This window comes from Amblyomma americanum, chromosome 1, assembly GCF_052857255.1.
Source record: "Amblyomma americanum isolate KBUSLIRL-KWMA chromosome 1, ASM5285725v1, whole genome shotgun sequence".
Lineage (NCBI taxonomy): Eukaryota > Metazoa > Arthropoda > Arachnida > Ixodida > Ixodidae > Amblyomma > Amblyomma americanum.
The window spans coordinates 419,653,753-419,677,384 of NC_135497.1; the positions used below are offsets into that span (position 1 = coordinate 419,653,753).

The window sequence follows — 23,632 nt, forward strand, 5'->3', positions numbered from 1 at the left end:
TGAGCACTGGTTTTGAAAGTCTTATAGTGGAAAATGATGGGTGGTGCGTTGGCCTTGTTTACTAGGCCTATCTACAGGGGCATAAACTTGCGATAAACCTGGTATCAGCAAAATCGTGTACATTCAGCCAGTGTGCAGGCGAACCACACGACCACACAGCAATAAAAAGTTAAAAGATTATTTCGGTCATACAAACACATTCTCAAACTCATTCTTTCCGAATACAACACGTGAGTGGAATGGGCTGCCAGCCAGTGCTGTGGAAAGCTGAACTACTGAATCATTCGTTGAAAGCCTTGAGTTGTAACAGGTTTGAACTTACCCACGTGTGACTTAAATGTTTCACCATTTTGTTATACTATTTTGACAATCAGCGCGGGCATTTCCTCGGTTGTTTGTGCCGATTTGCGGACGCAGTCTATTTGTCCCTTGGTTTGTTTTTAGCATCTATTACTTGTGTCTGTACTTCATGCCTGCCCCTCCTGCGTACAGCATCACAGCTTGAGCAGTATTGCATAAGCAAATAAATAAATGTCAACAAATAAATGGCAGAGCGCATCAAGGGCGAGTAATTCTCGGCCATAATCCCAATATGCCAAATTTTCGGAGCACAACAGTTATAACTTCCGCGGCATATATCCTTTGGTAATAGACAGTTTTAGCTGTGTACGCAGGAAGCTTGCGTACGCATCTCTTACTGCGTTGCGTACGCTGTGAATAGTGTAAACATGACGCTCTTAGTTCCCGTGCCGTAGCGTCCCTCAGGCGCACGCGTAAACATAAGCGCCATTTAGTGACAAGACGTAAAAGCACATCAACGCTCAGTTGAAGAAATTTTCATCCGTAGTTACTGATAACTAGGGTGAGTGCATTGCGAGCCTTTTTTGTTCTTAAAAGAAAAACTATGCAAACCGAAGAAAATGTAAGAATTGACTAAAAGCTAGAAAACTGCTTTTTCAGGTGTCGTTGCTACCAGGGAAACACGCTGCATTTAGTTAGGCCTAGGAACTTGAAAATCGCCAAATTATGTGATAAGAAGGGGCTAGTTATCGCTTATACCGCTACGTGTAGGCAAAAGTAGGCGAAATAAAAGCGAGCCGCTACCATTTGAGCGAGCTATTACGTTGGAGAATCTAGCGGAGACATGTGTTTATTCCGAAGCGCGCGAGTAGGGCGCCGCCATCTTGTGAACGCTAACCACGCAACCACGCAAGCGCCGCAACCCAAAGTCCGCTGGCTAGCGCACGTACGCAAGACGCAGGGCTTGCGCTTCCATTCTGCGCATGCGCACTACCGTCCGCGCAAACTCCTTGTGTACGCTAAGCCGTTGCGTACGCACAGCTGAAGCTGTCTGTTGCGTATTACCTTCGAATGTCGATAATAAAGCTCACTTGCAATGTCCAGAAAGAAAAAAATCACTACCTCTTTCTAGCAAGGATTGGTTAAAGCTTGGAGAGCCTCATGCACTAGTTCATCTATCGGCGCACGAAAGAACTTGAATGCGCACTTATAGACTCGGCGACACGAACCACGTTTGCAGGCTGAGCTGTTCAAAACAGGGTTTTCTCCCGAAAGGGCGCAGCGTTGTTTGCGGAGCCTCCGGCAAGCGCACGCCTCTGAGAATGCCTAGCGCCGAGCGGAAGGACGCCTTTAAAATCTAACGCGATTTCGAGGTGATCACTTCATGCTTAAACAACTCGGAATAAAGTAGTATCTAAGTTTGCTTACTTTCTCGATAAAGCTTCAACTAATACATCTGCTCAGCTTGCAGAAGGATTCCTAGGGAACCGTCACGGCAGGAGAAATTTCTTGTTGTTTTTCAGCCAGAACAAACGTGTTAAACTTGAAATCGCGCTAGGCTGTACCCATTTTTTCGCCGGCGAGTATACGTGGTTGAGATTCGAACCACCAACCTCCCGCTGACGAGCCGGACACCCAAGGTAGAAGGCCACCAATAGGCGAAATAACCGTCGTCTATTAGCGCTTTAATTTATAAAAAAGTTCACCACCCTTTACACCTTATTGCATAAGTCGTGTCCATTAGACTCAGGTAGAGTAAGCATGAACATTTTACATCGGTTCTCTTTTCACTTCTCCCTTAATCCCTTCTTTCTTCAGAGTATGCTCCAAGTGTCCACTCACTATGAACGCTACCTCGCTTTTCCTTATTAGTATACTTATAACTCACCGAACACCCGGGAGTCGGTTTGAATTGTTTGGCGGCGTCTTACGACCGCGTGTCCCAACGAACCTAGCTTGCACAATGCACGAGGTGCAGGCTGTGTACACAGGGTGGCCGCCTGACACCGGGGAACAGATACTCGTGGTCACGTGATCACGGGAGAGTGCGAGCACCACCCGAGCGTCCACGGATGGCACGGTCATGTGTCACGTGTTCTTCGACAAACATTCGCGTGTGTCTGGGGGGCGGGGGTCGCAGAATCAGCCCTCGTTGTAAAATGTGCTATAACGTCTTTTGAGAATAGGTCTATCGCTTTATGTCCCTTGAGCATAATGAGCGGCACCTGCACTACTAAAGTGCGCATTGCACAGAATGAGTATATAGTTCGTGCGCTGTCCACGGGTGCAGTTGAAGCCACTCTTCTAGAGAAATAAAGTTACGATCACTGTTAAAGTGGCCCCGAAACACATAATAAGTGCATTGTTTTGCTATTTGGTTGCATATAACGAGTTATAGTGATGCTATTAGCATCGGTCGTACCGCGTATGCTCCTGTTCTTAATATTTTTATTAGCTCGCAAAAACAAATTCATGGCGCCGACGGTGTCAAAATGCAGTGGCGGTATTCTGCAGTGGATATGACATCACTGGGCGGTACTTGATGGTAGGACAAACGGTAAATATACTTCAGATCTTGTTAATAAATAGAGATATGTTTTGTCAAGTTTTGCGTTTTATATTACATGGAGTAAACCAACTTTTTTGTCTTAAATAAGAGCGCTGTAAAGCCAGTAAAGCAAAAATACACCACCAGAGGCTCTGGCTATTCTTCTCATCGAAGGACTTTGCGCCTCTCTGTACACATCCTAAGGCCTAGCACACAGCTTTTATGGCTGCCCTCTATGTATCTGAGATCGGATTTGCGGAATCGATCCGATCAAGCCATTGCACTCTACCAGCGTTAGTTTTGGTCCCAAAAAAAGGATGTAAAGAAAAAAGCCATTCGTTTCACAGTTAGCAGCGCGCGTCTTCAACTTGTGGAGGATTACCGGGTGGCGGCGCCAGATAGCTCCGCTCTTCAGTCAACAGCGCGCGCACCTTGCTCGCCATGACCAATCAGCGCGTTCCTAGCGGCGGGCCATGGTAGGCGGTAACCAGTAGCGGTCCGCGCCTTGCTATGTGTATCTAGCGTGATGTGGTGGCCGTCACTTCGTCGCTGTATCTCGCGCTCGAGTTGGAATCCATAACTAAGAGAACGAAAGTGATCAGTGTTCCATTCTGCACCGTCGACGTGACGTTAAAGCATCGTTGGGTCAGATGGGCGTTCACGTTGTTGTAACCATGAAAACGGCGCTACCAGCCTTAACAAAAAAGAGTTGCAGCGATTAGGCAACCATGGTGTGCAGACTTCCGCGACGTGCTCAGATAGGCTGTTTTGATTGATTCCGCCTCGTTTCGACGTAGGGAGAGTGAAATGGAAAGGGGAAGCTGAGCGAAAATAGAGTTGAGGGCACCATTTTGTTTGCTTGTATTTTTAAACTTCTATATTGAATAACTCCCGTTCCTATCCATCGATTCCTGTAATTCTTTTTGAGTCAGCATCTGTGTGACATAAAGAATCCATCTGAAATGTAGCCGGGATCCGTTCAAGCAGTGTTTCGCAGCCTCTTTAAGTCCACATTATTCAGGTTAATCATGCCAGGTGTTGGCAGGACAGACGCTGCTTGGAAGTACAAAGCCCCCCCCCCCCCCCCCTCCGTCTGGTTTAGAATGAATGCATCTGGTATGGAGCCACAGGCTTTGGTTGCATTGCGCTACGGATATTACAACAAATTTAGGGTACTGAAAAAGTTTTCAGGGCTAGCACAGTGGAAAATGCTAAAAATTATCCAAGGCTAAGCATTTACATAACTTGCATTAATCGAAGGCGAATCTAAGCGCGCTGCCAGTCACTAGCCACGCGAGTTTCAAAAGTGGAGCTCTAGGAAACCTTTACATGTGGGCTAAGTTCGGGCCCCTAAACACAGAGAAGAGGTCTTCAATAACGAAGTCTCAACAGTGAGAGACAACGCAAATAATCAGTTTAAGGAGAAAACAATCGTGCTCTTGCGCTCATACTTTCTGGCGGCCATGCTTGGGCCTCCGTTGACCGCAAATACCCCTTACTTTTTTTTGTGTGTCCTACGCTGGTTTTGCTTTCTGCATATCGCTAAACAGTCACACACGCACACAATGTTGAGAAATATAAAGTCCACCTATGCCCTTAGCAATTGAAAATCGGCACCTAAGGACGAATCTGAGAGCGTAACAACGTTGGAAACGCGCTGCGGCAGGAGCTCCGGTGTTCGTCGCTACAATGTATGCTTTAGCGAAAGGTCGCGAGCCTCCTCGTCATTTCTCTGCCCATTAACTTGATTATGCACTTGTAACTCTTGCGTCTACACTCGCCGTTGTAGGAGGGGGTGCATTGCATCAAATTCGCCCATTCGGCGTTCTTTAAACTGGTGCACTGACAGCTAAAGAACGCGGCTACCTTTAGTTGCTTCTGCGATTCTTAACAGTCGGAATGCTACAATGGCGGATGTGAACGATTTGTGAATATACTCTAAATTAGGCCTCTTATTATTTCGGCTTGACAATGAATTATTGTTTGCAGTAAGGTATTCAGTTTCAAGTGAACTGTGATTTGCTGAGAACTCCTCGAAGTTTGTTGCCTGACGTGCAGTTTTTACATGCGCAATTGCTGAACAGAGCACTCTAATGCACAGTTTCTCTCACGCCTGTGGATGAACACGTGCAGGGACCTGGTTGCTCACGATATCTATCAGCTTTGAGCACGCCGGACCAACCAGCATAGCGCGAGCTATTTTTCTCTCCAGTGCCCGGACTGCCCCTATTCACGGCACCACAGCTTAGCTTCGTACGGCTCTGAAGACGGTAGATCCATGCACTGGAAACAAACGCAGTAGAAGTGAGGCTGACGACGTTTCAAGACGGAGGACTATGCACGGCCATATGGACGCCGCTTGCTTTCAATATCTTGCCGCAAGGCAGGCCAATTTTCTTTCCTTGGCCGCCATTAAGCGGCGCTGCTATACCTTCAAAACTAGCGGACGTACAGGCATTGAGGCACCCCATTCAAAACTCCAGCAGTTTGTTGTGGGAAAAAGAGGGGGCTCCAAGAAGTGTGATATGACTACCAACTTGTAATGTTCGAAAAATGTCCGGAGTTGCCACCCCTAGAATACCTAGCCCTAGAATACCGTGTTACCTGTTAAACTGAATTATCACAAAAAATACGCGCCGTTGCTGCAAATTACTAGCTTACATTTCTTTTTAGCCGGGATCGTAATCTGTGACAACGAAATATACTTTACAGGCAAAGGGAGGGGGTGGCAGGGGTAAGGGGGAGGGAGATTACCTTTAAGCTAAGGTTTGGAAACCCGACGTTTCGCAACCGGTTTGATTCCTTCTTCGGAGATGACAGGAGGTAGTGCGGTGTGCAGCCTCTAAGACAAACCCAAACCAGACAGGCAACTTCCATCAAACTATTCTGTTTTAACTTATGATTTCATTTGCGGAGTGTTTGTAGCCTGGCTGTAAAGCAAGCGCACGTGGTGCAAAATGTTTTGTGTTATTCCTCCAGATTTGATGCGTGTAATAGAACTTGTCGAATAGATGAAATGAATTTCAGCTGAGCCTTGGTTTAAGTATAAAAATTCGCAACTCTCACGTCCACAAGTTGCAAGAATTAAGACCAGTAGCGGGACAGATGTCCTGCATTTACCTATCTTGAAAGCAGCTTCATTATGCATTTAGTTGGTTGCGTTAAGCGACAGCGCACTGTAGCGACACCAGAATGGAAAACAAGGTCGCGTTTTTCATGTCTAGAAATCCTCTTTAACCACAATGCCATTGCTTCGTATAGAGGATGTTCTAGAATGAGTGGCGATGGCAAAGCGGCTGACTCACCTTTGGTGACATCATCGCGTAATAAAAGATGCTGAAAATTGAAATCCAAGTCAATTTTTTTTCTACCAAATAGTCCATAAGTCCGACCTTCCGAGCTTAGCAATTCAAATAAAGCCCTGGTCTTGAAAAAAATGACATTTTTTTTTGTGCAGAACAATCGCCTATCGACCTATCTTAACACTTGCTCCTTAAAATTTATTTCGCGAACTTGTCATGTGGCATAAGTTATGGCAGTCAAGGGTTAACACAGTTCTGTCGAACGTACTTACCACTGGAAACACTGCCATTTAGCCTCAGGACACTTGTTTGAAAGAGAGGTGGCCCGTCACCTGCACCGGCGCTTTATCAAACACTGCGCGGAATGCTTCAAGTGCTGCTCTGCCTTACCAAAACCAGCGCAACACACGTCCCCTGCACCGGCGGAAACCTTTTCAAAAGCCGGGCCCATTAGGATTATCATCAGCACCCAAGTTTGTTTACAAACGTCAAACCCGCGTACAACGTTGAACGTGTGTCTAAAATCATGGAGACTATTTCCATCCAGACATTTTAGCCTGCCCGAGCCGGATCCAGATTTTACTGTTGTCCCTCAGCCTCATGGTGAAATACTCCGGCCTATTATTAATCTATTGTTTCCTTTAATGTATTCCTTGTTCCCTGAAATTGTCGAAATTAGCCTAGATCACATCACGGGCATGATTCCAGTTCGGTTCCGTCCCCGAACCGTTCCTTTTCGGAGTCACGTCAAAATGACGGCAGCGAAGTACGGGAGGAGAAAGAAGGGGAAGTCAACGGCCAATCGGCGAGCGCCCGACCTCGCGGGAGCCCGGCCCACGACTGCCTGACTTTTTCGGGGGCCGTACACTAAAAAATAGGTTGTTTTAATAAGAAATCGAATAGTACAAATAAATTGTAGTACATATTTGATAAGAAGTCGCAGCACGTGCAAGAGAGCGCAGTAAAAAACTATTTTGACGTTTCTTTTGGTCCATGTTTCTCTTTTCTGTAGGTAGATGGTGTCGCATACGCCGCGCGCGCAGTGCCGTCTGGGAAAACATGCGCTTTTTGGCGCGCGTTGAAGTTTCGTGTGCCTTTGGTTCCGTTTCTGACAAGATAAGATAAGATAAACTTTATTTTCCATCAAAAAAAAAGATGGAGGGAGGCGGGGCTAAAAGCTGCAACCGCAGCTTGACTGGTCCCCGCCCCCCTATATGAAAACGACAGGTGGCACTTGACAAACATTTAACAACAAAAAGCATGTCAGAAGAACAGTCGTTTTGACACGACTAAATGAAGAAATGCCTATTGTAACAATACATGGCAACAAAACATGAAAAAAAAATAATAATACAAAATAATAAAAAATCTCAGGAAGGTACATTGAACATGGTTAATTGAACATGGCAGAAGCAGCGACTCGCCGGCCTCTTGGGCCCCATGTTTCGCCGCGACAGCGTACTCTGCTTGTAGAGTTCATGGAGGAACACCTGTGGCTCGTGAAAGGGTCGCATGTTTTGACGCCAGAAATAATTCTAATAATAAATGATGCCATTTATATGTTGCCTTGTCGAGTATCGCTGTTATATATATCAATTTTAACTGTTTTCATGTAGGGCCACAATAACCGTATTGCGATGCAGAATGCAGTATATTAAAAAAATAAAGCGGAAACCTCGGCAGAATTTGTTTCTCATAAGTATCGTTAACAGGTTACCCGACAATTTAAATGACGTTTCCTCACTCCGATTTTGAGTGCATTAAAATTTAAGCATACAAATGCACGAAATTCACACAGGCGGCTGAAATTCGCGAATTATGATTTTGTTTTAACGAGTGGACACACTTGTAGTTCTTACCAACATCGTGTTAATTTAGTGCATAGTAGCCCTTTCTGGTCATGAATGCCTGCGTTTCACCAGGGCTGAGGCCTTTGGGCTGACTGATGGCAACGAGGGTTCCATCGATGCAGCCAACAACACCAGGAATTTGCCGCGGTGCAAAAATTCTGCCGCTGCCTGCTGCTTTTCCGCTGGCATGGACGGAAAGGTTACCCACCCTTTTCGCTTACCTACGTCCCGAGTTATAGCTAGCGCTACTGCGCTGATGCAGCGGCTCATTGAGGATTGCGAGAGTTGGATGGTCAGTTCACTGCCGACAGAAGTCTGAAAGCTCCCGGTTGCAAAAAACCGAATCGCACAGAGAACTTTCGCTTCTGTCGGCAGTCCGGTCGGCCCCCTTGCCCCGATTTCGCCCTCAAGATCAGCACACAGCCTACGCACCAGCGCCTTACTCATCCTGAAATGGCGGCGGAAACCTTACTCCGGCAGATCGAAGGCATCTTCCCTGTTTCTGGGCCTTCTCTGCCCAGTGCGGCTGCAAAGAGCCGCGAAAAGATACGGGGTCATGGGCGCCGCCATGTTTGTTTACAAGCGTGCAACAGCGGTTCCCGCGAAACGGACCTACTCGCCGCGGTTCTTGTGCCGGCCGGCGAAACGGTTCCTTTCGGCGCCGTGGCCACGCCCTGTGACGTAATCGAAAAACGCGGAGCCGCCTCCGGAAGTTTTTCGTCACGCCGGACGTGACGACGGACGGCCAATGAGAGGAGGCGAAAGGAACTGGTTCCCGGACGGAACCGCAGTGGGATCTGGCCCCCAGCACTGCGCGCCTGGTTACTCTTGCGCAAACGTTTCGCAGAAAAACATCTGTTGTGGTTTTTGTCGCGGCCGCAGGCAGCCCTTTTGGTGCGTGGAAACATTGAGCAGCGAGCTTATGGTATGCTTGACGCTGGCTGCAAGCATGTCCGGCTGCCTGATCGCGTCTGTGACGTTCCACGCGGCCGCAGGCACGATCATCAGCTGGATTGCTGACAGCGCAGGCGTGGAGCCAATCGGTGCCGACGTAAGTTTTTCTTTGTTCGTCAGTGTTATTACTTCATGCACACTGCTGCTGTCAGAGATGCTCCTTGAAACATTATGAGTCTCCGAAGTTGGAGCAACACATATCGGCGTGAGCGGTTAAACATCATAGAAAGCAGGTTATGACATTTTTATTTTGCTCAAAGCTCAGGAATTGCGGCCACCTATATAATGCCTTTCATCACGTGAATCATGCATCACGTATTATTTCTTCTTCCTCACCACCAGATGCGGTCTTCAAAACTTCTGTGCTCGACATTCCGAAATATACTAAGAGAACAGTAGCACGGCCGCTTTTTTGGAAACATTTTGGGCGGCTTCCAGCCTCGACGAAGGCAGAAAAGTGTCGTACTTTAAACAGTGACTCAGCGAAATGCCTGTGTGGCTTATGGCTGCTCATAAAGACCAAAACCATGTTTGCAAATGTAGGTCACGCTCGTGGACGCCGAAAGCGGCTGGGGGTATCGTCTGCGCCATCGTCGGCTACAGTGCGCGGTTTGCATTTGTTCACTCTCCATGGCGTTTGATAATTCGTGTTTCATGTGCAGCTGTGTATGCTGTCTAGTTAGAGTGACTATATTAGTGGACAAATAAAGCGCACGCTGCAGCATGTCTGACTCAATGAGAAGCTTGTGCGCTATTCGGAGAAACATCCAGGTTATAGAGAGCATTTGGGCACATGTCCCGCATCTGAACACACAGTTATTGTGACGCTTAAAAATATAAATGCATATAAATGCCGTTGCACACTTTGTCACACTCTTGCTTCTTCAAAGTGCTCCCCAACTTCTAACGAGAAACCACCTCCGTGCGTACACAGTCAAACAAAAATCTTTCCGCCAAGTGTTTTTTGCATGTGTTAGTGATGCGATCCAGCCCAGTATCCTCAATGGGGGAGACTGCCTTGCGCACTTATTCGCCATGTTAAAATATACCGCCTTTGAAGTTATGCTTCATATTTTCACATACTGCTTTAAGCTGTGATTCGCTTTTCCTTAAGAAGGTACGGCGTCATGGGTGCAATGCGAAATCAGAAAATTGCTTTGAAGGCTTCTGCTTACACGTGCAGTCGTGCCTCGTTAATATGGACACATTGGTACCGGAGCAACAAAGTGCATAAAGCGAGCCATCCATAATAACGAATATCGAAGACAGAAAAGTGTTCAGGAAAGCGCACATTATTAAGATCCAGTTCTGTGCAGTGGTTGGCCGTGAAGGGGAAATTAGACAAAAGTTTCGGAGCTCCCATGTCCATTACATTAGTCGTCATTATCTTTAAAACAGTGAATTGCAGTTTGAAGCGCCTAGACATTCATAAAACACGTGACGGCGTCTCACAGGATGGTGTCGCATCTCTTACTACGAATTTTCTTTTCCCACGAACCGCTTGTGCTATCTGTACTTCGTTATCAGCTCTTCAATGTGGTTTTCATCGTAGCACAAGCTGTAGAGAGAGTTTACTTCACTGCCATTCCTGCAATACGGCCAATATAGTAACTCTCGTCGACCAGGCACCTTGGCCATATAAAGAATAAAAACTAAAAAAAAAATGTTCTCACTCAAGCTTTTGTTCTTTTCCGCTGCATTTTGTTAGTGCCCTTGACTCAAAATTAAGGAAAAGAAATACCTGGTTAGGTCATTTCTTCATTTTCGCCTTCCCGCTCTCCATATTAACCCGCAAAATACATGAACCCCTATGGACATCCTATATTTCCACACAATCTGTTGTCCGGACAAAGAGTTTCCATAATAATGAGACGTAAAAAAATGAAAAAGCTTGGTCCCCACGAAAATTACCCATAGTTCGAATCGCCAATACTAAGGGGGGTCGTATCAAAGAAGCACGGCGTTTGGTGCATGATGGCCTTAGCCGCCTATGTGCCATAAAACCCAACACACAACACACAACAAAGGAGCACGATTGTAATATTATGAGGCGTAGCCTTAAGTGTTTCACCCCTGCCGGCTAGAGCAGCGCTACAGCATATGCTTACGTTACAGATAGGTGTTGGTCTAGTATCTCCTCATTCACTGATATGATACCTGCAGGAAACGTCAATCTGAATTTCACCGTCACGGGTCTACGCCTCTTGTTCCCGCTTCTTGTTGCATAGCTGTTGATGTAATCATGTTCATGCTCTAAATAAAGCCGCTTCTGATTGTGAAGACTGTACGGGCTTACTCTGAAGGTCTGAAGAGCAAAGAGCACCCTGGTGATTGTGCTTAAAGCTCTAAGAGAGCTACAGGATCATTACTACGAGGTCTAAAATCGGATTTTTCTGAGTGCCTGCCTGCATAGCAGATTGTACTCAAGTGCGGAAGGTGCGCACATATCATTGTAGTGTTGGCAGTGCATACTTATTAAACCTCGCCATTCTTTCTGTGCCAACGCAGTGCCTTTTCTCGGCACAGATGACGCCGTACCCCAGGGCACCGCAAGTATAATACTTGTTCTACTGACACAGTGTTCCTTCAGTGCCCAGGAATACAGGACTCAAGTCGAAAACGGACTTATTGTTTCACAGAATATCGATTGTAGCATGCAATAAAAAGCATTACTTATAATCTAGAGATTAACAAGATTCTTGAAGGAATTTTATTCTGTCATTCTACCATATAATAGCATTTTCTTCCGTGCGCAAATATCTTCATTGGTTTTGTTTTCAAGTGTCAAAAGGCAACAGAAACTCCAGACTTCACCCACCGCGCCTGCTTCGCATGTGCTCTCTAGTATCATACGCGTCGCATTCTGTGGCTCTGAGCGAAGAATCAACGATAGGTTAAGTAAAAATCCCAGGCTCTCCTGGCTTACCTGACGTATTCTCAATCGCGATGTCCCTCCAGCCGTTCATTTGTGTAAGACACCGCAAGCACTGCCACACACTCGATGCCAAACGATCGCAGTGATCCGTTTCGTCCCGTCTCTATCTCGTCGCGCTCCATGCGCCTATCCGATATTGTCCGCTGTCATATGCAGGCGGCTGTGGGCACCATGTTCAGACCTCTTGCATGCGTCTTCGGGCTACCGTGGAATCACACCAAGGTGGTGTCGCGAGTGATGTCACTCAAGCTTTTGCTGAGCGAACCTGACGCGGCCACCTACCTCAAGAAGCACGCAGAAGTAATAGGGGTAAGGAGCTGCAAGTGGTCATCTATTTCACAGGATGTAGTAGTACGTAGCGTTGCATTCAGAAACACTCAGCATGAAATCAGCCATTCTTTATGGAAGCCGAACGCTGAGAAGGGAAGAAATTGCGATGTTGCATGTATGTCGAAGTAAATATCTTTTGTGACTAATAACACATTGTGTTAGGCGCCCGTGTCGCAACGTAATTATCTAATTTTAGAGCAAAACTATCAAAACAATGTGAAAAATATTCTTCGCCAAAATAAGAAAAAGTAAGAAGCAAGCGACATTTGCAATGGCGAGCACAGCAGTTTTTCGTTGCGACCTTCTACTTAAACTCCAACGGAAAAGCCGCTTTCTTGCAGTGAATTCTAGTATGGCTATCGCCACAAAAATGCAACTCTCAAGAGAGTAGATGTTTTCGGCGTAGCCTATCTGCTAGGTTCGTGAGTGCTTGATGTCTCTTCAAAACTCAAATTGCGTACCCCTTGGTCGCATGATGAGAAGACCCTCCTGCACTTGTAACCGCAATCGCTCTTACCGCACAATCTTCAATAAAATCTCGGAAAAATTGCAAGTACGGCAGAACAGAAACGAAGGCAACAAACAAGGTGCAACTAAAAGCCCTCAAGAGGGTATATCTAGTACTTTTTACTCATATTCTGGGAACTTTTCAGGGTATACTGCGTCCAAATAAGAAAAGCATTTGCCTTATGTATGCACTGACGTTTTGTCAGTTACCGTCTTTTATTTCTCACACAGTGTTCTAATGACTGAATGATGCACCGAGCCAGCCAGGAGGTATTGCTAGACCGCATTTTTCATCGGTGTTCGATCGCAAATGAGAGACCATTGAACAAGATGCGGGGCAATTACGGCGTCGCATCCAGAGAGAGTGGCTTTTTCCGGCTATATGCTTCGGTTTCGGTGCGACCGTTCCTAAACCAGCTGTGCGAGAATTGCCGACTGCATACCGTCAAACCCGTTATGCCAATCGGCGGTGCCGGCAGGGCACTATCGTTTTTTTTTCTTTTTCTACAACATCCTATTGTATGTGCATCAATGAACCCTACACGGTGCGGGAGGGTCACTTTGCTTTTATTTATTTTTCTTCGCCCTCCCTAAAGTATGCGTACCACTCGCAGACTGGGCGATACTATTTTTACTTCGTTCACTAAACTTCTGTACTAATGCTTTTGTTTCACTCACAAGCGCGTTCTACGTAACTGATGCCGGCACAGACGTTACTATATTTAGTTCTTTTTGGAAGCCTAATCATACATGATGTATATCACTGATCTAATTATCTCAGAAAGCCTATCGGATTGTTTTACCAGGATCCAAATTTCAGATTCAGGCGGCTCCAAAACTTGGCACAAATTCGCCGATCATGTCAGACCAGCATTATGAATGTGACGCCAACACCTCGAACCATATTTCATTCAGTGCCATCGCTTGGCCAGATGGCCGCATGGAACTCATATAGCGACTCATTAAGTATACTATCTTGCGGGCAGTCCAAGGCGAAGCAGAGGTTTCAAAGATCTCACGGGCTACTGCCCTGGTAGAACGCGTGCACAGTTGACGCCATGAACTGGGCACGTTCGTCGCAAGAAGTCCCTTCATTTGTGCTTTTGAACTAGTCATATCATCATCAGCAGCAGCAGCAACAGCAGCATCCTTACCACCATTATCACCCACCTGACGCAGAATCGGAGCCGGACCGTGGCCACCTTGTGCATGTGCAACTGGGCCAGCTTCTGGTCGAGTGGCGTGGCGATGGCGGCGGTACGGCTGCTCTCACCACTGCACATCGACGAGCTGGCGGGCCTCATTGCGCCGGCCATGCTGACCGCCAGCACGGTGGCCCTCGTCAACGGCTGCTTTGCTTGTGCGCAAAGGGAGACCTCCTATACTGGAGCGCAACACGCCGCAGGGGCGGAACACGATAATGCATGCTGCAAAAGTGAAGCCGTATATATACGCTATGACAAAGTGAATTGGAAGGTTCTGAAAAAGCTCGTTTCCGTAAAGGTTTCAAAGAGTGTTTCCAGGTATACCTCTAAGAGCGCAAACCGCGTGTAAACTCAAAATTTACCTTGTCCAGCTAGAAGCTTCAAACCGTCTGAGCAGGTAGTGGAAAGGCTTGCGAGGTGTCTGTAAAAGTGTAATGATGATGATTGGCCGTTGTGCCAGACCAGTAACTCTTCTTTTTGTTTAAATGCGATACAAAGCTCTTTTAGTTTATAAAATCTGATAGGATACCAAGGAGACAGAAAAGAAAATGAATGAATGTCAGTTTGCAATAAATGCCTAAATGTTTGCTAAAACCAGGCAAACAGAAAAAAAAATCCCCTGTGGATGCATTGCAGAAAACTCAGCACGGGAGTATTAGGAAAAAAACGTCCCTTAGTTTTCTCCCTCTGCGGGACGCACTGCAGTTTATATACAGCACTGAACACAGAGTATAGCAACTAGTGTAGCGCCGGATTGGCTTTCTGATTGCGAGTATTTCATTACGTTCCTACTTAAACTAATTTTTTTATTTCGAGACGAACTGATTCGTATTTCAATTAATTATTACCGCGCATACTATTACGAGCTCATGCAACTTTTCAAGTACGCTTCTGGCGCAGTTTGTGTTCAGTCTGCACCACCCCCCTCATGCGTCAGTGTTTGCTTACGGTTGTATTTATGATGTTCTTGAACATATAAACAGCGATGTGAACGTCGCTGTTCGCCTCTTCGCAGAGGACTGCGTGATTTCTCACGAAGAAAATAAGGAAGTGATGAATTTATCCTATAAAATGCCTTAAACACAGTCGGACAGTATTGTGGAGATGGTAATCAATGTGCACAAAACAGTTTTTATGGCAGGTGAGAAAACGAATATGCAGCTAAATTTAAAATACTCCTTCAACAACATCTCACTTTGTAGGGTAACCGAGCATCCGTACATGGGCGTATCATTCACATTTGCCTCCACTGCATTGCATCCTCACACCCAGCCGCGTGACCTTGTTTCATATTTCCTCAGATGGCGCATCCTCGCGACTACCTACTCCTTCTGCCCATGAGAAAACGATCGCCTCCATCACATTCTCATCAATCAGTACTTCATTAAATGACGTCAAGACGGCGACCCTATAAAGCGGTGATGAATCCCCTAAGAGTGCAATCGCAGTTAAAATAAAATTTTAAAACAGAGAAAAAAGTGCTTATTTTCGGAAACCCTCCAGGTAGCGCTGTGACTTTGAGCGCGCAAAAGTTCCGCAAGTTTTGCGCGTTGCTGAAGTGCTGACGTGTCCACCACTTGACATTGAGCCTCTGCAGTCAGTGGGCTGCAGTATTCGCGCTGATACGAGGGCTAACTGCTGCATGCCTCAAATGTAGGCCTCCTACTGCTCACACCTCAAACTTTTTTTACTTTCTTAGCGTTTATCTCTTGCAAAAAATTAATCGAGCGCAAGGGAACAAGCACACCAGAGAATACAACACAGGACGGGCATTGTATCAATCTTTGTAACAATTAACCAAATAGCTCTGACCAAAATAATGATTGATCCCTTCTTCCTATCTTTCTTTACTTCTTCTTTTCTTTCTTTCTTTTTTCTTTCTTTCTTGGTTCCTTTCATTCAGGTCTCTTGCTGGATGAGGACAAAAGCCCGGAGTACCGTTCGTTTACTCGCAAAAAAGGCAGTCATCAAGGAGCATCAAAATCTCCCTACTTAACACCTTATCGCAGCGCAGCGCTGCTCTGAGATGTGTTCGTTATTATAGCACGTGCAATAAAATCGACAACTGGAATGATTTGTCATTAGCTTCGGCCAGCACGCAGCCGTACCGCTACATAGCTCTTCCCCTAACTCGGTGGTCTCAAACGCGCTTGCCCCGAGGCCTTCTCGTGCTGTCCGCTGGCCTGAAAGAATACAGCCTTGCTTGGGAAGTGCCGTTCCAGTATCATCTCTGTATTTTTGCACCCATCCTGCACTTCTTTATCGGTGTTGGCACTCTGACAGCGGCCGGTTGCTGAAAGTGTCTGACAAGTCAGCGAATAGGCACTGTACTTTTGTCCAGTGTTGCTATGTCCGCTGTCTCTGACTTTCTTTGCCACATAGTAACATTCAAGGAAGCACAAAAATGAAAGTTGTCAAGACAGTATGAGGAGTTCGCTGCCCTCTGCGCTTTCTCTCTTTCCTCCTCTCTTTCTGGGTACTGGCTCGCGGGAGAGAGAGTCGCCAGTGCAGGCGACGTGGTGAGGTGAGTTTGCGTCCCCTAGCTCAAATGTACTGGATGAAATAAATCGTTATCCAATGCGCATCGTACTTTATTCCGATTTTGTGACTATGCAGTTTCCCCAGCCCTTAAGCCCTTCCATTCGAAATTTCGCTGCGAATGCTAGCTGTAGAGTTTGGGGTTTCAGTATTCGAGTCGCGTTTCAGATGACACTCTTTGCAGCCGTATCTTGAAATATGCGTGACACACAGCGTTCTGAAGCGGCAGCGATTAACGAAAAGTTCGCACATCGAGGAGTGGACCCGCGATTACTGCATGAGCAAAGTGCAGCTTTTTGCTGGCTGGTGTTGCATTTTGATACAAAGGCTTAGAGCGCTAACACATTACGAAGAAGAACGGATGGGCGCTAACTGATGTCTGGGTGTTTTATTTCGGAAGCATACTGGCGAAAAACAATGCGCATGCAAAACTGCACATCTGCGTGCACGGATAGATATGTGATTACAAAATGGAAAAGACATGTCACAGAAGTATCATTATTTGCAAATAACGCTAAAGCATCGCAGCTGCTGACAGAGGCAGAGAGGGAGAGGAAACTTTTATCTCGAGAATTTGTAGGAACTGGGTGATCGGGGCCCCTAGTATAGGGCTCCGTTGGCGGCAGCTGACTTGCGTACTAGCTGGATAAACCACGCTTGCTGGAACAGGTTTCCGCTGGTCAGCTAACTTGTCGGGGTACTGTCCTAGGAAGTGGGTGAGGTATGAAGGGGGATCCACCCGGTTTGTGAGAGCTCAAGCTAGATCATACGCTGCCTCGTTTCCGTCCAGGCTTTCGTGTTCAGGTATTCATTTTATACTATGTGAATGGGAAAGCCGCCTTAATGGTATGCTCGCCTTCCTTGTGGTTTTCTGACAAGGTAGTCCCTGCCGGCTTGTTGGGAGTCCGTCACTACGTGCCATTTTTTCCCCCTGTGGTCTTGATGGCTACGTCTATGGCCGGTGATTCCGTTTCCGTAGGGTCCTTAGCATAGATCGACGCTCTGATAATGAGCCTTTAGTGGTTGTTGACCACATAGGCGGTTCACTTAGATCGCAATTAAGTGTTTGGATGTTTTTTTTTGCCACGGATTAGGCTGTGGCTCTCCTTGAGCCCTTCTGCTGCTCGTGGTGCATGTTTCTAGGTATCGCTTTTACGTGGATCTTCTCTCTTTCGCGTGTGGGGATTCGAGACTTGCTCTCACTAGTCCTTAGTGTCTGACATAGCCCGAGTCTCGACAGGATCTCGCTACCCGCCTGCTTTGTTTTTAGGATTTGTTTTTGTCTCTCCAGAACCGCTTACCATAGCTGCTCGAAGCACGCTTGTACCCCAAGTCTATGAAAATGTTCCGTTGATGGTGTTGAGAGGTTTAGGGACGTTTTACGTGCTCCCATCATGATGTTGTCAATAACCTTTCTATCAACGGTTCTTAACCTTTGATAGAGGAGCCTGTAGGTAATCTTGCTTACGACTAGGGCTTGGACCAGGAGAATAGTGTCTTCCTGCCTCATCTCTTTCCTGTTCCAGGATACGCTTCAAATTATCCTCGAAATTTGGTTTGCTGCTGTTTTAAAAGTCTTGGAGGTACAGTCCACTTTCAATTCAACCACAGCCCCAAAGCACTATCTAAAACCCTTTTTTCTTGAATTTTCTAGTCTCTCAGGTAGAGCTCACTTTCTCCCGGGGAATTGTTATTTGTCCCGTATAGCCTGATAAGTTTGGGGAGCATTGGAGACCGCTTTCTTCGGCGATTTGCTTGACCAGGTATGTAGTTCACCCTATGGGTAAACTACATAATGGGTAAACTACACTATAGGTATGGGTTTATCTTATTGTACGTGGTCTCCCCACTGAACCCTGGCCAGTCCCCCGTCATGGGGATATGCCATGTCACGAAGGCAACAACAACAACAAGGTATGCAGTTGCTTGTAGAGCTGCTTCTGCGCCAACGATACCAGCGTTGCCCATATTGTGATGACATCCGCATAGAAGGTGAAGCCGATGCCTTCGCGGGTTAAGAACTTTCTGGCTGAAGACAAAACCCAGAATTCACCACCTTCCTAGTTCAAGGAGGACCAGCGATTTTCGTGGAAGTAAGCAACGTAATTATTTTTGCAGAAGAGTAGCCGACGTATAGTGACGAAGAAGACGAAGTTGGTAGTGGCCCGAGACGGAGCGCGCTCGCTAGGCCAGCCGCCATTAAACCATCTCATTTCCATCGGTCATCTCGTCTCACACTTCGGCTGGCTGTCACGTAAAGTTTGGTATGAGGAGCGGAGTTTATCCCCATCCTGGTCCGGCAGCTTTGGCGCATGCGGGAGCCGTGGTCTTCGGCCGTGAGTTCTTGGTCTGCGTCGCCTGGCCGTACCCCAGCCTTTCAGACCTGAACCGATATGGCCGTTGTTCCCCCGCCCCGCCCACCGCCCAGACCACTCAACACGATGAACTGAACCTGACAAAAGGACCCGACCCCATCGACCCGAGACGCTGCCCTCACGTGAAGAAACCGTTCCCCTGCCCATGACATTCGGCGCGTCCTGGGGACCCGGCCGTCGGCTCCTGGTGACCTACGGCCAGGAACCTTCGCGGGTCAGGAATCATTCAGCCATGTCCTTCATCGTGGCGGCCAGCACCTCACCACTTTCTGCTTCTCTTTGTCACCGATCGGGACGATCACTCGGTGGCCCCGGGTAGTGTGACGAAGAAGACGAAGTTGGCAGGGGCCCGAGACGGAGCGCTTCCGCTAGGCCAGCGGCCATTAAACCATCTCATTGCCATCAGTCATCTCGTCTCATACTTCGGCTGGCCGTCACGTAACAATATCACCAATGCTCCTGTCTCTTGCAGGCTTGCTGGCCCATTGTTTCCTCGGGCATGGTGGCGCAATAAAATGGTCAGTCCTCAGCGCTCGTCCTGTCTTACTTCGTACTGCGTCTCCACGCTAAGCCTTTCTGTATAAACGGTCACCTCATTGATACAACCGCACTGACAACGTCTTCTTGCTCGCAGGTTAGCCTCCTATATCAACTATCCGATGCACTTTCCGGTGCATGCTGAGAGCAGATTAACAAAATTGTATTACCGCACCCAAATGACTGATTTGCACGCGTCCTGAGCCTTACATTTAAACACTAAAGCCAAATGAATGTGCCACTTGACGTTCTTGAACCGTGGTAGGCTTTGAAGATTGCCGTATGGCGAAGGAAATGAAAAAGGAAATAGCTCGAGGCCAACGCAGTCTGAAGCGAAAGCCGCGCTGGCGACGTATTCTGATCCCTGAGCTGTGCATTGGTCAAACTTCTGGTTTCGACTCCGAGCTCAACTAACAATTTTATAAATGGCTATGTTGGTTCAAAAGCATCTCGAAATGTAACCTAAACGCTATGCAGTATCAACTGCATTATTTCAATGTTAGAGTGGTGTTAAGGTGCAGTATTATATCGCAACGTTACTTGCAGTGTCACCTTGCTCCCCAGCTCATCTCACAGCTCCCTGTCAAAAGAAAAAAAAACGTTCTATGGGACAATGGTATACCAGTGCATGTTTGAAAGAGAAACAGATTTAATTCTCTTTTCGGCAATTTTTTTTGTTGCCATCTTCTCCGGGGTGTGTTACCTTTTCGGGTGAAATCTTTGATGCTCTTATGTCGAATTCACCGTAGAAAAAGCTTTGACATGAGCGTCAGCCGCAGGGTACTCCACTGTTGAGAGAACTTACATGCACAAAAGGGCTCGTAAACAACTTGCTGTCTTTCCTGGATGTGCGTTACCTTTTATGTTGCATTTTGGGAGGCCTTTTATCCCAAGTCGCCATTTAAAACCTTGTGAGAAGAGTTGGGAGGCAAAATCGAAGTTTGTGGTTCCATTTCGTTCGGGCATTGAATTTACGCGCCGGTGTCTCCTGCACACTAATCAACAACGCGCAGCGTTGCGTTTCTTAAACTATTTTTCAATCGCCTCAGATATGCTTTTTACACGTTCTGTTTATATTAACGCCGGGGAGCCGCCTTCACAACATTTAAAATAGGAGCATGCATGGGTGAGCGTGAAAAACATTTAATGCACAGAATAAATCGAGGTTAGTTGTGTGGGCCCTCATTCCAGGTGCCCAGTGGCGTTTGCCTTCGCTGTTGCCCGGTTCACCAGCCAAAGCCGGTTTTCCGTGTGTGATCTAGCCAGCGCTGCTTCCGAGTCTTCAGTTGTAGAGTTATTGATGGTTGATTGGGCTCAAATAAAGATAGCACATACCGAATACGGAGCAGTGGCCAAGACATAGGCGCTGAATTGCTGGAAACAGGGGCGTTTAGAGGAGAAATAAGAAGTAGTAATAGCATATACGCTGACAGATTGGAGAACGCAACGACAGGGCATCTGTTAAAGAGGAGATCCTAGACGGGACAATGGCTTTGTGTTCAAATTCAGATATAATGCATGTAATGTTTCAAGTAAAATTCACTGAGCGGGGAAGAAAAAAAGCAAACTCAGAATGAGAGTCGCAGTGTTTCTAGAAGGAAATCTTTCACTGCATAGCCACACTCGTGGTGCTTCGACCAAGCAAAGATGCAATAATAGAAAGCACAACCGGAGTGCACATATGCAGACCCAACTGGTGAAACTGAATTTGAGGCGGGAGAACAGCAGGTAGTGATCTATTCTCTCAGGTTAGGCACAAATTGAGCACAGTAGGGAGATGGACAGACCAGATGTGTGAATGTAGAAATTTAGCAGAGAACCCGGCAGCGCAAACGCGCGCAAGAGACCTCCAGCCTGCGCGAGTGCCAATCATTGCTATTCTAAGGATGCAGAATAATCTGATATTCGGGAGATTATGTAAGAGCCGAGGCAGAAAACCCCTGAAATATTGTGTAGAGGCGAAACCTCACCGCAGCGTTATGTGCACAGATTGGCAGGACAGTAATAACTGGGCCGCAGAGAGAGGTCCTTGCTAAGGAATCTGCAACCTCATTTATGTGAAAGCTCATTGGTCCCGGTACCCAAAGCAACCGTACTGAATTTGGATAGAATAGAATCAGGAACTTAAACAGGCGTAATGCTCGATACTCAGTGGATTTGGATAAATATGAGCAACTAAACACTGTCCGTCTTAACAATGACTTGAAAAACGGTAGTTTCTTATTCACATAAGGCTAAGATTACTGCTAATTATTCGCCCAGGTAGAATGGAGTGAAGTCAGGAAGATGTAGAGAAAAGGACCAATCCAATGAAGATAAAATCCCAACACCTGCCTTTTCGCGATCCTGCGAGACATTGGTAGCAATCAGAATATGAGAGCGAAAGGACCCTAGGTGGTTCTCCAACAAGCCGTGAAGGAGAGGAAACCGCTGCAATTTGTATTCGATGAGAAAATGTCATCAAATGCATTCTAGACAGAAGGATATATGTTATATATAGGGCGAACATCTGTGAAATGAATGGTTAAGGGATCAAAGAGACATTGCACGGAACGTATCTGCGGAATATGCAGACGAGATCATGTGGCACTAAAAAAGGGTGCAGACCGTGTAAGAAATATTATGCAGGAGGTATGCAGAGCCGAGTCGCACAATTAAAAAAAAATGTTTGAACTGTTTGAATGGCAAAACGTAGCTTATAAAGTTGTAATTTGCATCTCAAGATTTAGAGCAGCATTGCCGACATATTTTGGAAGCCCCAAACAGAGGCGCAAAGCCTCACGGTCCAAAAGCACAAGTGGACGAAGTTTATTGGCAGGAGCTCCTAAAAATAAAACACAGCCGAACTGTAAAGTTGGGCGAACGTACATTTTATAAATCAGCAGAAGTGTGTGCCTTCCCATGCCTGAGCTAGCGCTCAAAAAGGCTAGGCAGGATGCCAACGTCACGAACTCCTTTTGAAGAAACTTGCTCAATGTGTGCCCGCCTGGATAGAGTAAAGTCGTATATTGCACGTATCTACTTCAGCATCTGAACTTGAGGGATTTCTATAGACCACGCATAAATTTACGGGATTAGAAAGCGGGAAGACTAACAACGCGCATTGGTTCACATTGAGGGACAGGTGAATTGGTCCTACCCAGCTGTCAATAACTTTGAGTTAATTCTGCAATTTTTAATAAAGAGTGAATATCGCTCGCGGAGGCAAAAATGCACAATATTATCGGCGTACGCATAATTTCTCACGTTATAATTGCATGGAATCGACCTTAGAAAGATGTTAAAGAGAACAGGGCGAGAACTGACCCTTGAAGTACGCCTCTTGTCTGTCGAAATCTGCTAGAGGAAACACCACATTGGCTACAATAAAATTCTCTGTTTTCCAAGAGGCCCCGGCTACAAAATCGCTTGGGAAATTGAGTTCCTGTAATCTGTGTAACAGATTCGATTGCTGAAAGCTGTCGTAGACTTTACTGACATCCGGAGTGACAAGCGCGGCAAGCTTTTTACTGTTGCTAGCCAACATAACAAAACTCTAGAGGTCAGTATGTGCTCATCAAATCGAGCAGCCTGGCCAATTTGACACGGACTCAAGAAATCATTTACAGAAATAAAAGAAATGGCTCGGCTGAGGAGGACCCTTTCACCGATTTCACTAGAGTCAATGGTAATGAAATAGGGCGTATGTTGTCTAAAGTAAAAGCCTCCCCTTGCTTTTTAGGCAGCGAAAATATTTGCGCAAGACGCCACTGCTGTGGCATTCAAGGGCCTTTGTTAGAATTGCGAAGAGCCAATAGGTCTTCGGGAGATTCGTTAAACAAAATTTTATTCATAGAAGAGGTGACCTTATCAGGGCCAGGAGAGCCGCTGGGGTTAGGCGCAGTACAATTGGCGATAGCTCAGGCAGAGAGACCTCAATAAAATCACTTGAGGTGCATGTGATTATTCCCCACGAGATCGACCTTTATGTGGCGGCATAGTCGCTGCACTAGTGTGAATCAGCAGCTGGCTGCACCCGCTGGAACGTACGCGTGGCCGTACGCTTCAAGGTTTACGGTGGATTTTCTGCCGAAGAAAACGCACCCTCTGCAATAGATGATAAATATTTCGACTGTGCACAGAAAAGCGTAAAATTGGAAAAGGGTACGTAAAAGAAGCGCGCATTGTAGGAAAACACGGCAGTGCCATGCAACCAGATAACCCCGGTGTTGTGATCTCCTCAGTTTGGCTTGCGTCTTTCTTGTAGGGCGC

At 46.6% G+C, this 23,632-nt stretch overlaps 1 protein-coding gene across 1 annotated transcript in view; it reads left to right on the forward strand.

Annotated features, from left to right (window-relative positions):
* LOC144124585 (putative transporter YutK) overlaps window positions 1-12,972 on the forward strand; it is an 82,308-nt gene extending 69,336 nt beyond the window's left edge. Inside the window, exons 8-10 of the mRNA XM_077657366.1 lie at window positions 8,883-9,051; window positions 12,046-12,198; window positions 12,958-12,972. Of these exons, the coding sequence (XP_077513492.1) occupies window positions 8,883-9,051; window positions 12,046-12,198; window positions 12,958-12,972 (337 nt within the window). The remainder of the gene's footprint in view (window positions 1-8,882; window positions 9,052-12,045; window positions 12,199-12,957) is intronic.
* Window positions 12,973-23,632: the final 10,660 nt, after the last annotated feature.